This window comes from Heterodontus francisci, chromosome 19, assembly GCF_036365525.1.
Source record: "Heterodontus francisci isolate sHetFra1 chromosome 19, sHetFra1.hap1, whole genome shotgun sequence".
NCBI classification, from domain to species: domain Eukaryota; kingdom Metazoa; phylum Chordata; class Chondrichthyes; order Heterodontiformes; family Heterodontidae; genus Heterodontus; species Heterodontus francisci.
Genome location: NC_090389.1, coordinates 58359267 through 58376598, shown reverse-complemented (window position 1 = coordinate 58376598; position 17332 = coordinate 58359267). Strand labels below are relative to the sequence as shown.

The 17332-nt window shown below is 45.0% G+C and overlaps 1 protein-coding gene across 1 annotated transcript in view; it reads left to right on the top strand.

The window, feature by feature from the left end:
• The window catches only part of cacna2d3a (calcium channel, voltage-dependent, alpha 2/delta subunit 3a), a 705663-nt gene that overhangs the window by 575431 nt on the left and 112900 nt on the right, over window positions 1–17332 (top strand). Inside the window, exons 25-27 of the mRNA XM_068052271.1 lie at window positions 398–459; window positions 14700–14744; window positions 15158–15220. Coding sequence (XP_067908372.1) covers window positions 398–459; window positions 14700–14744; window positions 15158–15220 — 170 coding nt within the window. The remainder of the gene's footprint in view (window positions 1–397; window positions 460–14699; window positions 14745–15157; window positions 15221–17332) is intronic.

Sequence of the window (17332 nt, the reverse complement as noted above, 5' to 3'; positions counted from 1 at the left end):
ATCGTATTTGCCTTTTGCCCCAATCCCAATCACCTTCCCAGCACCTGTAGTCCTTGGCACGAGTCATTGGTAAGGCCCTATGGACACCTGATGTCCATCTATAGCTTGTCTGCATTAATATAATGAGGCCGAAGGACAAATTTAGTTCAGTCCACAGGCCTGTGTGTTGCACTGCACCAATGCTGTACACCACTGGAATCATGCCAGGTCTGGAATGTTAAGAAAGTCAGGCCTATTATATCAGTTGAAAAGTATTGTGAAAACTGACATTCACAGTTTTGTTCCAAATGTACCTATCAAAGTTGAACAATGCACATCTATTCTTGACAGTTATATTAGTGTATGATTAAAAAATAAACATAAGGTAGTTGAGCTTTATTCTTCTGCCTTTTAACAGCTGTAGGTATTCAGATGAAATTGGAGTTTTTCCAAAAGAAGTTCTGGACTGCAAGCCGACAGGTGAGCTACTTATTATCTCAACATTCATGTTCCCAATTTTGCTGCAAAAGATGTTGACTGGTTTTCAAATAATTTTTTTTATTTATATAATCTTTGTAAACCACATGTTGGTTAAAATCAGGTTACATTTGTGGCACTGTTCTTTATAGCTATGACTTTTCAATTTTCAATGTCTATCATAGCATCAATCTATTCAAATTCAAATTAATTTCCAGGAGTATATCATGTCACATAGTGTAACAAACATATATAATATTTTATTTTAAAGAATGCGTAATGTATGTTATAAAAAGAAATACATAAATTTAATATCAGAACTAAAATAGTAGAATTTTCAATGAATTGAAAAGAATATACACCAGGATATTGTGGACTGAATGTCCTGGACTTTGCAGTTAGCTTTGAAGTGACAACACTAACTGCAACCTCAAAGAAAGCCGCTTACAAAGATAACAAGAACACAAGAAATAGGAGCAGAAGTAGACCATATGGCCCATCGAGCCTGCTCCGCCATTCAATACGATCATGGCTGATCTTGGACTTCAATTTCACTTTCCCGCCCGCTCCCCATATCCCTGGATTCCCTGCGAGACAAAAAATCTGTCTATCCCAGCCTTAAATGTATTCAAGGATGGAGCATCCACAACCCTCTGGGGTAAAGAATTCCAAAGATTCACAACCCTTTGAGTGTAGTAATTTCTCCTCATCTCAGTCCTGAATGAGGATCCTGAGACTGTGCCCCTACGTTTTAGATTCCCCGACCAGCGGAAACAATCTCTCAGCTTCTACCCTATCAAGCCCCTTCAAAATCTTGTATGTCTCAATTAGATCGCCTCTCATTCTTCTAAACTCCAGAGAATATAGGCCCAATTTACTCAGCCTCTCATCATAGGACAACCCCCTCATCACAGGGACCAATTTAGTAAATCTTCGCTGCACCGCCTCCAGTGCAAATATATCCTTTCTTAAATGTGGAGACCAAAACTGCACACAGTATTCCAGGTGCAGCCTCACCAAAGCCCTGTACAATTTTAGTAAGACTTCTTTATTCCTGTACTCCAGTCCCTTTGAAATAAAGGCTAACATGCCATTTGCCATAATAAAAACAGAAAGTGCTGGAAAAACTCAACAGGTCTGGCAGCATCTGTGGAAAGAGAAGCAGAGTTAACGTTTCAGGTCAGTGACCCTTCTTCAGAACTGGCAGATATAAGAAATGTAAAAGATTTTAAGCAAGTAAAGCAGGGGTGGGGCAAAAGATAATAAAAAGAAGGTATTGATAGGACAAGGTCATAGAATAGCTGACCAGAAGGCCATGGAGCAAAGGCAAACAATATGTTAATGGTGTGCTGAAAGACAAAGCATTAGTGCAGATAGGGTGTTAATGAACTGAAAACTGAACAGCCACAAGCACAAACATGAAAAAAAGTAGGTAGGCACAGTAGAAACAAACTAAACAAACTAAAATAAAATAAACACAAAAAAAAAAGAAAAAAGAAAAATAACTAAAGATAAAAGTAAAATGGGGGGCCTGTCATGCTCTGAAATTATTGAACTCTGTTCAGTCCGGCAGGCTGTAGCGTGCCTAATCGGTAAATGAGATGCTGTTCCTTGAGCTTGTGTTGATGTTCATTGAAACACTGCAGCAATCCCAGGACAGAGATGAGAGCAGGGGGGAGTGTTGAAATGGCAAGCAACCGGAAGCTCGGGGTCATGCTTTCGGACTGAGCGGAGGTGTTCCGCAAAGCGGTAACCCAGTCTCTGTTTGGTCTCCCCAATGTAGAGGAGACCACATTGTGAGCAGCGAATACAGTATACTACATTGAAAGAAGTACAAGTAAATCGCTGCTTCACCTGAAAGGAGTGTTTGGGGCCTTGGATAGTGAGGAGAGAGGAGGTAAATGGGCAGGTATTACACCTCCTGCGTTTGCAGGGGAAAATGCCGTGAGAAGGGGACGAGGTGGTGGGCGTAATGGAAGAGTGGACCAGGGTGTCGCGGAAGGAACAATCCCTTCGGAATGCTGATAGGGGAAGGGAGGGGAAGATGCCTTTGGTAGTGGCATCACGCTGGAAGTGGCGGAAATGGCGGAGGATGATTCTTTGGATATGGAGGCTGATGGGGTAGAAAGTGAGGTCAAGGGGAACCCTGTCGCGGTTCTGGGAGGGAGGGGAAAGGGGTGAGGGTAGAGGTGCGGGAAATGGGCTGGACACGGTTGAGGGCCCTGTCAACCACAGTGATGGGGGGAATCCTCGGTTGAGGAAAAAGGAAGACATATCAGAAGCGCTGTCATGGAAGGTAGCATCATCAGAGCAGATGCGTCAGAGACGGAGAAACTGGGTGAATGGACTGGAGTCCTTAGAGGAGGCAGGGTGTGAAGAAGTGTAGTCGAGGCAGCTGTGCGGGTCAGTAGGCTTATAATGAATATTAGTAGACAGCCTATCCCCAGAGATAGAGACAGAGAAGTCGAGGAAGGGAAGGGAAATGTCGGAGATGGACCATAGAAAGGTGAGAGAAGGATGGAAATTAGAAGCAAAGTTGATAAAGTTTTCCAGTTCAGGGCGGGAGCAGGATCAGCACCAATACAGTCATCAATGTACCGGAAAAAGAGTTGGGGGAGGGGGCCTAAGTAGGACTGGAACAAGGAATGTTCGACATATCCCACAAAAAGACAGGCATAACTAGGGCCCATGCGCGTACCCATAGCAACACCTTTTACTTAAAGGAAGTGAGTGGAGTTGAAGGAGAAGTTGTTCAATGTGAGAACAAGTTCAGCCAGGCCTTCCTAATAGCCTGCTGCATCTGCACGTTAACTTTATATGTTCCTTGTACGAGTACCCCCAAGTCTCTCTGAACATCAACACCTATCAGTTTCACACCTTTAAAAAATATTCTGCTTTTCTATTTTTACAACCAAAGTGAATAATTTCACACTTCCCTACATTACACTGCATTTGCCATTTTGTTGTCCACTCACTTAACCTGTCTGTATCTCTGTGCAGCCTCTCTACATCCTCCCCACAGCTTACCTTCCCACCGAGCTTTGTATCATCAGCAAACTTAGATACATTAATCTCTGTCTCTTCATCCAAGTCATTAATATAGAGTGTAAATAGCTGAGGCCCCAGCACTGATCCTTGCAGCACCCCACTATTCACTGCCTGCCAACTTGAAAATGCCCCATTTATACCCACTCTCTGCTTCCTGTCTGTTAACCAATCCTCTATCCATGTTAATATATTACCCCCAACACCATAAGGCCTTATCCTGCCTATTAATCTCTTATGTGGCACCTTATTGAATGCCTTTTGGAAATCCAGGTATACTACATCTACTGGTTCCCCTTTATCTACCCTACTAATTACATCCTCAAAACATTTTAATAAATTTGTCAAACAGGATTTCCCTTTAGTAAATCCATGCTGATCTAGCGATATCTATAGCCTGGATTTCACCTTTCCTGATGTTAATTTCATTTGGCATCCACTCAAGGGGATCTCCGATGTCCAGCAACAGTGATGTCATCAAGCAGGCTAAGCAGCCAATTACATTGAAGAATTCTCAAAGAGAGCAAACATTTTGCAGACAGCTAAATATTGGGCTGGATTTTGCAGTCAGTGGCAGAACAAAGGCACTTGCCACTGACCTCAAAAAAAGCTTCCCACAAAGGTCTAGCAATCTCTGTGGCATGGATTTCCCAACAATTTAAATCAGGAATAAAAACAAGAAATGCTGGAATCACTCAGCAGGTCTGGCAGCATCTGTGGAAAGAGAAGCAGAGTTAACGTTTCGGGTCAGTGACCCTTCATCGGAATTTAAATCAGGTACCAGTCAAGGGGATCTCCAGACGTCCAGCAGCAGTGATGTCACCAAGCAGGGTAAGCAGCCAATCACAATGAAGTATTCCCACAGACAGAAAACCAGGAAGTTAGAAGCATTCACTTCTAATTTTAATTTTCAGAAAGCAAAATAAATGATAAGGATTGGATTAAGATGCAAGTTTTTAAGATATTTTAGCTTCTAAAATATTAAAGTTTCTGGAACTTTTTCATCATAGTAGAGAAATTTGTTATTCCAGAAATATAAAATTAGCTTTTCAGAGCCGCTCAAGGTGTTTAGCAGGAATTATGAAGTTAGTATGCTGTTAAAAACCCAGGTACATCTCATTCAATAAGGTGTAAGTTTTTCAAAGCTTGTTAAAGCGAGACTAACAGTGTAAGAGTGGAAGTTCTTGTCAACTCTCTGATTTTCTTAGGGATTTCACTCTGGGAAGAAACTCAACAGCACATCCTCTGGAGGAGCATAGAATTACTGACAGCAACTTCTGGATTTCCACATCATTCTGCATGTGTGCAGACTCCTGAAGTTGCTGTCAGTTTCAGTGGAGTAATGACAGCAAAAGCTGACAGTTATGCCATCATTACACCACAAAATCTGGGCCAAAGATTGTAATATGCACATGGGTGTCGAAGTTGAAGTATCATAAATGAACTTCAAATAAGTTATTTTAAAAATCTATGTTTTTTTTCACCTAATGTACAAATTTGGCATTCCACAAATATAAAATTTGTTTTTCAGGACCAGACTGTTGTTCAGCAGTAATTATGAATTTAGTATACATAAGGCGTAACTTTTTCAAGGGTTTTTACAGTAAAACTAATGGCATGAAAGTGGAGGTTCATGTCAATTCAAATGATTTCCATCTACAGGGACTTCAACAGTGCTCCCTGTGGAGCTACAGGGAATTACTGACAGCAACGGGCTGGATTTTATTTTTGGTGAGAAAGGCTGCGCGCTGCCATGCCGCCGCGATCTTGAGTGTGGTGACTCATTTAAATATGTAGGGTGGTAACCCCCCCCCCCCAATCACATGGTGGGAGCAGCCTCGGCGACACCGCGAACGGTGTCAGCTGTCTCTGCGCAGGGGCTGGTGCCATTTTTAAAGTATATCAGAGGATGTAGAGTTGCCCCCGTTTCCCCCCCCCCCAACTACACTAAAAATCAATGTTTGGCCCATTGCCTCCCCCCCAATACTCTGAAATTGCAATGTTGACCCCTTCTCCCCCCAACTGCACAAAGTGCAGAGGTCCCCCCTCCCTACCAAGACTAAAAACGCAGAGTTGACCCCATCCCCCTCCCCCACCCCCCCCCCCCGCACCTGCTGCACTCCATTAAAGATGCTCTGATGCCGCCCTTTCCCGCGTCGGTGGCGCCAGCCTTCCCTAGACAGGAAAGTGAAGGCGCGTGAGTGCCGCCCGTTGCACGGAAAATCTGGATCTAACAGCAAGACCGCCGGCAACTGGATTAAAATGTATGCATAAAGTTAATTTCAATATTTAAAGTTGGGTCCCGTCGCCAAGCGGCAGTGTGTCCACCACGAAGCCTCGCCGCCGCTGGGTAGATCAGGCACAGCAATCCCGACGTCAGGCTCCGTGGCGGGCCACTGCGATCTTCCATTCCCCCCATCCCCCCGTACCCCGCCACGAAGCCCAACATCGGGAGCTCAACAAAATCCAGTCCATCTGAGTAGGTGCAGACTCTGAAGTTGCTGTCAGTTTCACGGTTGCAGTGACAGTGAATGCAGACAGTTTCACCATCATCACAACTGCAAAATCTGGGCCAGTTTCGGATCACAGTGACAATCAAAGTTAAAGCTGTAAAATATAGGACTGGCTGTTAATAGGAAAACTGTACATTGGAAGGTATATCACTTTTGGCTATGATAAATTGCTATTGTAAAGACAAACTTTCTTTAACATATAGAAATATAGACAAATTTCCAATAAAATCATTAGTCATTACCTGCAGAGCCAGCAAGGCAATTTTCATTTCCACAGTCTACTATACTTGATGACATGCTCTTTTCCCAGTTTATGCCTGTTAGCTTAGCAAGACTTAGCCAATTTGTACCAAAATCAATTATATTTGACTGCAGGAATGTTTGCAATGATCAGTGGCTTTAGTAATAAATTATTATGGTTTGTCTTCCAGCTGATTATATCCAAACTCCACTCCGACCTAGAAAAGTTCAACCTCTATTCCAGCAAAAAAAGGTCCCATTTGTATCTCCAACCCTTTCAAATTTAATTAGCACTTAATTTTATATTGACATAGACTCCCTCTTTTTAATTTCTACTGAGCCATATGTTTGGTAGAAGCTAACACAAGCACACTGAAGTGCTGGACAATACAGAGTGTCGTGGTACTGTAAAGGAAAGAAACACTGAAAGCCAGCATAGCTCATGATCATAACTGTAAATGTGACATCCAAAGACTTGCAGGACATATATGTAATCTTCCGTTTACTTCAAAAGGATGATCTACCAATGCTAAATCAAGCCAGACTGTGTGTCTAAATGCCCAATGAATGGTTAAAATTTTTATTAGACATCCTAGCCGAATTTTAGCAGGTCATTTAGAGCAGGTTTGGAGGTGTGCAAGCCATAAAATGGGAATAGACTGTGTTTGGCTGGAAGTCCGGCGTCTTGACGTTACTTCCGGATCTTACAAGTGGCGGGAACCATGGAGGGCGGTCCTCTGACATCAAGGTGGCAGGACTCCAATTGAGGTATTTAAACAGCCAATTTTAAATTTTAACACCAATTTAACACCTAATTTTACAGTGCTTTTCTAATTTTACCAATGGTGCATAGGACCACCGGGCTTTGGAACCCTGCCTGGTTTGACGAGGCGGCAAGGAAGTGGAGCTCAGCAAGGAAGCGGGCAGTAAATGCTGGTTCTCTTATGAAGCTGTCGGGAGAGCCAGTGTGTAGTGGCAGGAAAGGTGATGCGCATAGGGAACTGGCAGACATCGGCAGAAGGAGGGAAAAGGTGCCAGGACTGTGGAGGCACGTGGCCAGGGTCACGTTGGGTCAGTGGCACTTGCCCTGAGGGGATGACTCAGGGACAGGTTTGGAGGAGGGGAGGGGTCCATCCTGGTAGAAGGCCCAGGAATCAGAGAGAGAGGACACCTGCCATGGGCCTCATCCACTTAGGCCTTGTGGCCCCTGTTGAGGAGGAGGCAGAGCTCAGAGGCAGGGAGGTTCAGGCCCTGGAGGGGGCACATCAGCAACCTCAGGATCAGCAAGAGGTTCAGCCTGGGAGTCAGCACACCAGAGAAGGGTGCAGAGCGGCATGCCAATAGCAATGTGTTGCAGAAGAACCTATCCCCAAGAGACAGTGTACCACCCGAGGTTGTGCTTCCTCCAAATGTTCAAGTGGTAGTGTCAGCGAAGACTGCGGTTCTCTGGGGAGCCCATCACCAATCTCAGCTCCATGCTGCAGGGTGAGCTGAGACCCTTAGGGATTAGTGGACACCCAATGCCAGTGGCCCTGAAGATCACCATGGCTCTCAACTTTTACGCCTCCAGCTCATTCCAGGGATCCACTGGAGACATGTGTGGGATCTCTCCGTCTGCAGCCCATCAGTGCATTAAGGAGGTGACCAATGCCTTCTTCAAGAGGACCAGCAACTATGACGATATCACACCAATCCAGAAAGTCAGGTGGAGGTCCATCAGCTTTGGGACCATTGCTGGATTCCCCCATTGACTACGTGCACATGGCCATCAAGGCTCCCACGAACCAGCCAGTGGCCTTCATCAACAAGAAGGGCTTGCATTCCATCAATGTCTAACTGATCTGCGACCATCAAAAGCAGATCCTTCAGATGGGTGCAGGGTTCCAGGAAGCAGCCACGACTCCTACATATTACAGCAATCGCGGGTGCTACTGGTTTTCTGGCCCCCCTCATGCCTTCAGGCATGGATACTGGGAGACAAGGGCTACCCATTAAGGACAAGGCTACTCACGCCTATGAGAAACCCATACACGAATGCAAAGAAGAGATACAACACCTGCCATGGTCCACCCACAGGCCTTCTGAAGATGTGTTTCTGGTGCCTGGACCGATCCAGTGGAGCCCTTCAGTATGCCCCAGCATGGTGGTCTGCTGTGCACTGCTCAACTTAGCACTGCAGAGTGGGGAGGCTTTGAACATTGAGGACATTGCTGATCGTGAGGTCTCCTCCGAAGATGAGGATGAGGAGGAGCCAGTTGACCAGGTGATGCAAGATAAGGAACCCTTGGACCACAAGCAAGGCGCAATGAGGTATGCACAAGTGAGGCTTGAAATGCCCTGATACATAGCCATTTCCTGTGACCCTTGTGGCCTCTCGGAAAGATTCCAATAAAGCCTTACCTTTAATTAATCCTGCTGTCACCCCCTTCATTTGGCACTTCATCGTCCAGCGCCCGGGTGCACAGTGCGCAGAGGCAAGGCTGAGGAGGTGAACAGATGCACCTTAGTCCATCGCTTCAAACCCATTGAGGGAGTATGGGTGTAGATAAGAGCTCACAGGACAGCAAAAATTGTAATGAGAAGCATCATCAGTGAGTGAAAGGTTTATTGAGATGAACAACAGAAATGAGACTTAACATCTGTAGATTTTAATCACCCGTGAACCCCAAGTGCAGTTTGGTGCTCCTCTTAACTCTCTTATGAGTGCTCCAGCTGCAGTGGAGGCAGGCTGCTGATTGTGCTGACCTGTGACTTGGGATGATCTTGGTGGCTGTCCTCTGCCTGCCAGAGGCCTGGAGGGCCCCAGCATGCTGAGGGAATCCTGCACAGGTACAGGACCCTCCTCTGTCATCATGGCTTCTTGAGGTGATGGAGTCACTGGCAGAGGGGCTGAGGAGCCGCTGTCCACCCCAGGAGCACCCTGAAAGGAGACCCCAGAAGCAGAAGTCAGTCGCTTCCCCTCCCTTGCCAGGCACACTTGTACCTCCCTGCTGACCTAAGAAGGATGAGCACATGGTGGGGACAAGAGACGCCTTGTCCCTCTATCGCATTGCCACTGCTGCATTGAGCTCATTGACTAGGCGATTGCATGCAGCTCTGTGCACATCTCCAATATCCACTGGAGTGGTCTGCTGGAACTGGCTTTCCATTAGGGTCGTCAATCTCTCGATGGAGGAAGCCAAGCATGCACCCATCAGAGACATGACAGCACTCATAGCTTGGATGGACATCTCTATCATCCGCACATGGGTGCGCATTGCCTCTGGAAGCTGCAGCAGATATTCCTTCACCTCTCGCTGAAACTGCAGCAGTTGCTGTGTTGCTGCCAACTCCAGAGGTATGTCATCAGCCTGGGCTCAGCATGGGCCCGGCCCCCAGCAGTCCTCCCGACTGTCAGTGCCCTCGGCTGTCACAGCCTCCATCAGCTGCTTGGGCACGTCTGTGATGTGCTCACCAGCTTATGACCCTGACTATAATCACAAACTCACACCAACTAATGTGAGAGTATCTGTGCAGGTGGAGGGTGCGGGGGAATGATGTAACGCTGCACCCTCTGAGGACTCCCCCCACCCCCCCAACTTTCTCAGAGGTGGCTGTCTGGCCCCCAGTCACTTGAGCTGTTCGTGCCTCAGCTTGACCTTGACCTGTATGAGAGAACATAAAGATTGACATTAATAAACATTAAGGGCTTCCCATTTCCTCATCTCAACTATGCTTGCTGTGGCGGTCCAGTGGTGGTCACATGAGTACTGTGCCTTGTGTGTGCCAGATGCACCCATGTGTACCCACATTCATTCTCTCAACCTCTTGCATTGGCACTCCCGTCTCATCATCAGCAATTGCACATCCGCCCTGGTGCCCCACCAACTCCAAGGCCTGCTCCTCAGGTGCGGCACCCATCCTCCAGTCTTGGCTCTCTCTGTTGTATGCCATCTTCTGCAAGCACAAGAAGGAAGACTGTCAGTGGGGCCCAGTGGTTCTTGATGGGGGCACACAAATGCCACCTGCACATGGCCACTCTCAAGGGATCTTGTAGGAGTCAGCAATGACAGACAGGCATCTCTCATGGAGAAGCAGCCATGCCTCTGGAGGTATGTTGCAGCCTCATCCCCTTGCCACCGACTGGGTGGTCACTCCCTCGGCACCAAGCGAACTCTCTTGTGTTACCACATATCAGCCCCAAAGAGAAAAGAGGTATGGAGTACTGATCTTGGCAGACCGAATTAGGTCATTGACGTGCTTTGGCACTTGATCCAGTTTCAGGGTGTGAATCCACAGCTGCTGACCATCTTTACGATCTCCATCCAGGCTTTCTTGATCAGGCAGGGCCCTCTCCACCTCCTCCCATGCCTTGGGAAGAGGACTTCGCGCCTTGCCTTTGGAGGAGAACCTGTAGGGAGGCATCACTGAATCATGGGGTAACCTGGGGTCTTCCACCATTGTTGCTTTATCCTTCAGATGAGCTGCTTGGTTGATTTGAGTCTTCAGTGAGGGGATCTGCAGCAGCAATAGCAGGATGTCTCAAGACAGCAGTAAAAGGATGGAGTTCTCTGCTCAGGTAGCAACAAATGCAGGGCTGGCAGCCTTTTAAATATGGTGCCAGCACCTGTCACGCACCCCGGATTAGACAGCTCATGTGCTTCGTGCTCTTTAATAAGGGCTTCCCATTTCCTCATCTTGCCCCCACACCTTGCCTTCCTTAATCGGCCGGCCACTGCGAGATTACGTGCAGCCAGCTGCTTAATGAGACAACAGAAACGGCATCCACTTTTGGTGCCGCTGCTGTGGCCTTCGCCCTCAGGACAAAACTCAGCCCCATAAGAAAAATAATGCCCAAATGATAGTGAAGGTTAGTGCAGTATTGCTCTGCTACTATGTAGTAATTATTGTATCATATATTAAGAATATGGCATGCTAAATATATCTAGAGTACTAACACCATTGCAGTACTAATGTTTATTCACTTTTGAATCTGGAATGAAGTACCGCATTTCTGCAGATTTGTAATGGGAGTCCGAATAAGCTTCATTTCAGAATTTTGCAGGGTCAGATTTGACAAGGGGGTCATTAGGGAAACATTTACTCACTCAAGACTTTCTATTACTTAGTGGACCACCAACAAGTAGAGCTGTTTGACAGAGCCTTTGGGTTGGATTTCTCCTCCAGAAGCAGAAAACAGAAGTTAGAACTGTTCCTGGGTCCCAAATCCGCCCCCGGGGGAAACAGTCACTGACCTGGGATTTTCACAGGGGGACCGTAATCCTTTTGTAACATTTCATTGCAGTGCTAGAATAGGGGCTAATTGCCCTTACTTGAGATGGCAACAAGTTCTCTGTCCAATTAAGCATGGTGGGAAGGCTCTCAAAGCAATCAAAGGCCTTCCAGCTCGAGAGGAGCGGCAGGCTCTAATGGATAGTAAGTCAGAGAGGACACTTCAATATGGAGGCACCTTCCCTCCTATTTTTTTAGATCTTTAAGTAAAAAATAGATTGAGCAGCCAGGCGACCACTATGGGGAGTGGAAACCCTATACAAGGTAGCCTATGGCTGCTCTCGCACCCAGGCAGGCAGGGTGGGCCTCTAGGCCTGCCTCCCTCCCCCCTGCCATCTGCTGCCAGGTACCCTCCCTCAGGCATCTAAACTGGCCCCCGCCAGTGTGGGAAACTGGAGGCCGACTGGAAAATCCCAGTTGGTCTCCTTTAATTGGCCTTAATTAGGCCCTTAACAAACCTAATCGGCTACCCGCTACATTTGGGCGAGCTGCCCCGTCAGCCCCGATCCTGCCTCTGCAAAGATAGCCAGTGCCAGGAAAAGCATCAGGAAAACGGCATGCCAGACGACACCATTATTCTCGGGCCCCATCCACTTCCATTTCTGTACCTAGAGGAGCCTGAAAATTCAGTCTTTTGTGCCTTTTGAAATTTAAAAAGTAATTTTGTAAATCAAGATTCTTCTGCTTTGTCATTTGCTGAAAATGGCTTTTGGAATTGATTTTCAGGGCTGAATTTTCCTGCGGCATGCGGATTACAACATCGGGACCATTTCTGGGTCCTGAGACAGCGCATTTTAGTAGAGCACCTGCCAGCTTAACTTTATGGGGGCAGCCAATTAGTAGACCGTGTCTACGCTTGCCGTCGAATTAGGGACAACAGGTGGCACACAGATGCTGGAACGCCAATCGGAGGGGCAGAAGGGAGGGCTGGCTGCCAGGCACTGGAAAAGGTGAGTGCTGCTCAGGCAGATGGAGAACAAGAGGATGTCACAAGGTGGAGGCGCTCACCTAAAGATCCAATCGGCATTCTATAAATAGCGGCCAGAACCATCTCAGGGATCAGTGTTGCAGGGGAAACGGTTCCAAATGCCTGTGGATTTGCATGCTTACAATCTTTTTGCGTCTTTATACAAGAATCTACAAGACCATATGATGGTGCTCCGACTGCCTGCCATGAAGCTGCCTCCAAAGCGTTACTGGACTCCTGACACAGTGAGGGGCCTGTGCTCCATTTGTAACATTTCATTGCAGTACCATAATAGGGGATAATTGCTCTTTTAAATACCTTAATCAGCTACGCATTACTGCCAGACAGGTAGCTGTTGCCCTGGGAGCCTAGCTTCAGGAAAAGCCCTCAGAGCCGGTAACACATTGGACAGCCGACCTGACGCACAGCATTCCAAAGTCCCAAGCCTCCTCCGCCTCCAAAGCTGCCTCCACAGAGCTGGGAAAATTCCAATCTTAGCCTTTCAAGCCCTAATTTTTAAAGTTGTTCCCAAAATGAATGGTAAATGCGAGGCGAAGAAGAAAGTGAATAAAAGTTTAAACATTAATTTTATTTAAATAGACAATGTTTAAAAAATGGATTAGACAGAAAGAAAATAATATTGCATTTTTTAAAACAGAATAGGAAAGTGAGAGAGAATGGGAACAGAGAGACAGTGGAAGATAAAGAGAGATACTAGGGCATACAGAATTACATGGTTTAAACTTTTTTTTTCATTTAAATAATTTTTCAAGGTTTATTTTTGTAGCTTAGAATTACTTTAATTCTACATGCCTGATAGCTTGGAGAGTTTATCCAGGGAGTAGCAGAGATGTGCAGAACAGGAAGTTCCCAGGTTCAATTCAAAGCCTGTACTGATTAAACTGATCACAGCTAGGGCAGTGGTGGAGCTTATCCACTTAGTCACAGCCAGGATTCCCCTCTTGATTTCTGTACACCTGTCACCACCCCTCGCTCCCACCCTGGTCAAAGTGAGTATCTGTGGATATCAGAGCAGGGTCAGGCTCTAAGATAGGATATCTTACTGACAATCCCTGCTGACGCTCAAACATAAATAATGGCTACTTGGCTTACTTGACTATCTGATGCGGTAGCAAGAAGGGAACAGAGAAAACTAGCAAGAAAAGAAAACATGAAATTATTGCAATATAGTTGTTCCTGACTTTTGAATAGCTTTATTACTGAAATATTTGTCTTTGTTTCAGCATGAAAATGTATGACCCAAAGCTTTGCACAACCACCTGGTCCAGAGTGATAGTCATTTCCCTGGACTTGGCAGCAGTCTAAGAGTTACATCTGGTATTTTTTTAATGGCATACATATAATTATTACTGAAAGCATCAGTATAACAATTCATGTCTGTGTCTTATTAGAATTGTATAGGGAATTATGTTATAATTAAATGCTTCCTGATAGGGTAAAATATGCAGCATGGATGCTCATTCTTTACACAAATCCATTTTGTTACATTTTTGAAAGGTGGAGAGACTGTATTTGCGTTGTATCCTAACAATCTCCACAACACCTCAACCCTTCATAAACAGTGAACTCGTTTGAAGTGGAAAAGTGTTAATTAAAGCTGCTTTTGTGCCGTGGTACAACGCATGCAAGTGGCACCAAATCCCAATGGCACAGGTCTTATGCAACTGACTGCAAACTAAAACTAAGCTTGCTGGGATTTACTGAGGCAGACAGCTGGGAGGATCTATACTTACTGGGCCTTCTTAGCCACTTGGCCTTAATGAATTCCAACAAGCTTAATTTTGAGGTGGAGCCAGCTACAGCAGACCCACTCACAAAGAGCTGGTGCCAGGTCTCAACACAACATAAAAGGAGGTCAGTCTGAGGAAAGGTCTTCAACCTGAAACGTTAACTCTGTTTCTCGCTCCATAGATCTGCGGAGTATTTCCAGCATTTTCTGTTTTTTCTCAAAATAGCTTATGTATATTACAAAATCAGAGCTCTAGTGCTGCACACAACCAAATCATAGCATGCATTAAAAAAAATGGCAAGTTCATATGGGTCTTTTGCCAACTCTTTAGTTATTGCAATAGTTGAATACATTGCATAATTGAATGATATATAAAATTTGGCACTTCCCTTTGTGGGGCATTTTGAGCATACTCTGTCTTTGTTCTTAGTGCTTACAGTATTACTGTCTGTTACAGTGTGCTTCGCTTGATGGGAAATGCACTATAAGCTGTGACGACGAGGTAAGTATATTTGTTGGCTTTGGCAACCTATACTTAAATTATATGGGCCTAGAAATTGGATCATATTGCACCCGTTTTACAGGCATACAACTCAGCGATATTATCCTAATGAGGCCTGCGGACCAATTTACCATGCTCCTGCTGCCAACTTTATTAGACTTGTGCAGCATGCATTTCACCAGGATCTTCTCAGGCAAGATCCAATTTCTAGGCTATGAAGTTTCACCACTTATTATGAATTACATTATACATATATTATCCTCGAAAAGTAATACATTTTTAATGCTATGTTTATAAATTACATGTCAAACTGTACCTCACTAGATCTTCATCCAGAATTGGGACATTTTGATAACTTGATACATAGCTGCCTCTTTACAACAATGTTATAACTGAATATTTTATATTCTCAGATAATAAATTGTTACCTCATAGATAACAACGGATTTATTTTGGTATCGGAAAATTATGATGAGGTAAGTCTTCACAACAGAACACCATCCTCGCCAAGTAAAACTTTGAGATCAACCAATTTCATGAACATTTCTGCATCCATTTGTTACATAGCATTTGAAACTAAATTAACTAGGAGAGGTATCTGGTGGGCAAGGGGCTGGGCAAGTCTCAAACTCACCCAATGTCATTAGTTTGAGGATCGGCTATTTCACATCCCGCCAGCCAACTGGTTAGTCAAAATGGGTGGAGAGAGGCAGCAGGCTGGCTTCAAGGAGCTCAAAATCATGTGCAGGCATCCTTCTCAATAGCCTGTGAAAATGCCATTAGGGTCCTAAATATGATCCAGATTTGCATGTAACTGAGGCTGCAGCCTGAGTCAGGCAGGCATCTTGGCCTTTAAAAAAAAGCCTCAGTTAAGACGGAGGGCATGAATCGAACTATTTTAACTGCACGCCTGTCCCGCTCCCACCAGGCAGGTTGGGTTAAATTTCCCCCATTTGTGTTTATGCAACAGCTAAAAACGCTGATTGCACATGTGGGGTGTCATTACAGATGAAGTTTACTAATCTGTTCATAAAATATGATAGCAAATAAATTACTTTTTTTTAAAAGCGTACCATATTAATTATCAAGTGCACTCATAATAAAGAGTATAATCTTGTTTATGCTTTCAATTATGTTATGGTAGTTCAAAACAAGTCAACTTGTATTCAAATTCAGGTTAGTTAGAAACTCAAGGCAACTAAAGCCAAAATGTTTATCTACATTTGACAGCACTGGATGGATCAGAATAAACTCAGAGTATGCTCACATTTGCAAATCAGCAAATGTTAGCTATTTCCTTTTTGAGGTTAAAATTGTGGTTTTAATCTATTGTGATTTCTTATTTAATTATAATCTAATGTTGAACTTTCTGTGCACAGACATCTTTCTGAGTGAAGTAACAGAGTCTGACAGTTGTTCAGATGTTTCCAATACAAAATTATTAAACAATGTATGCAGTTCACATTCCTAATTAAAATATTTCCAAATGTCTTGTCATTTCATATCTAAGTTGTTCAAGTAATGACATTGGTTTAGGCAAGATTCATCTAGCGCTGCATTAACCCTATAATACCATTGACTAATTAGTGTCTCTATCAAAGTTTATGACGTTATTAATGTGCCTAATGAATAGCAAATGAGTGATGAGGAGCTTGTAATATCTATCATATCTTGGAACTAAACAGAGCATATTCTGTTCACACTTATAACTTTTGGAGCACAAGTGGATTAAAAGAAATGTTTTGCAATAAAATAAAAGCAGTTGAATAGGTTTGTCCGGTCATGTCTGCTCCTCCTAGTCACACAAATACAGCCTGGGCCTCTCCCACTCCAGCTCTCCCCCACTCTACCACCCTCCCCACCCTCCGCCAATCAGATCTCCCCCAGGAGCCTACCTTCCTCCATCCAGGGGCCAGTTGGATGGCTTGGTATTGCGGCAGCCTGAGCGAGCTGGGTGGCCTGGGACACTCAGTTTCCAGCCACAGCCCACCAACTCGATGCCACTGAAGCCCGATTCTCAAAATGGTCCAGACCCCCCACCAAAGCAGGCCAGTGGTTCCTTCTGCTGACCAGTTGCCCAGATTGGAAGAAAATCCACCCCTTTATTTCTAATACACAATTGGTTCCTCAATGCCTCCCACTAGCAAGTTTTTTTTCCTCATGTTTAGAGCCTACTCAATCTGCTCTTGTTCCCCCATATAAACCGACTTTTGCTGAATTGTCCATCTGCATGTGAATTCCGATCCCACCCCGCCACTGTATTTGGTAATCTGCCCTCAATCCTGTGCCACTGGACAATGCTGCTCACTTTCTTTTCTGCCTTTTTATTGTTTTCATAAAGAAAATACAGTACCTTTCAGGATGTCACAAGGCACTTTACAGCCAAAAATTACTTTTTGAATTGAAGTCACTGTTGTAATGTAGGAATCTAAGCAGTCAATTCGTGCACAGCAAGACTCCACATACAGCAATAGACTAATGACCAAATAATCTGTTTTACCGATGTTGGTAGGTGGATGAACGTTGGCCAGAACACTGAGAGTGCTCCTCTTGGCCCCTCAAAGAATCCTTCAGCTCCCCTTTACAGA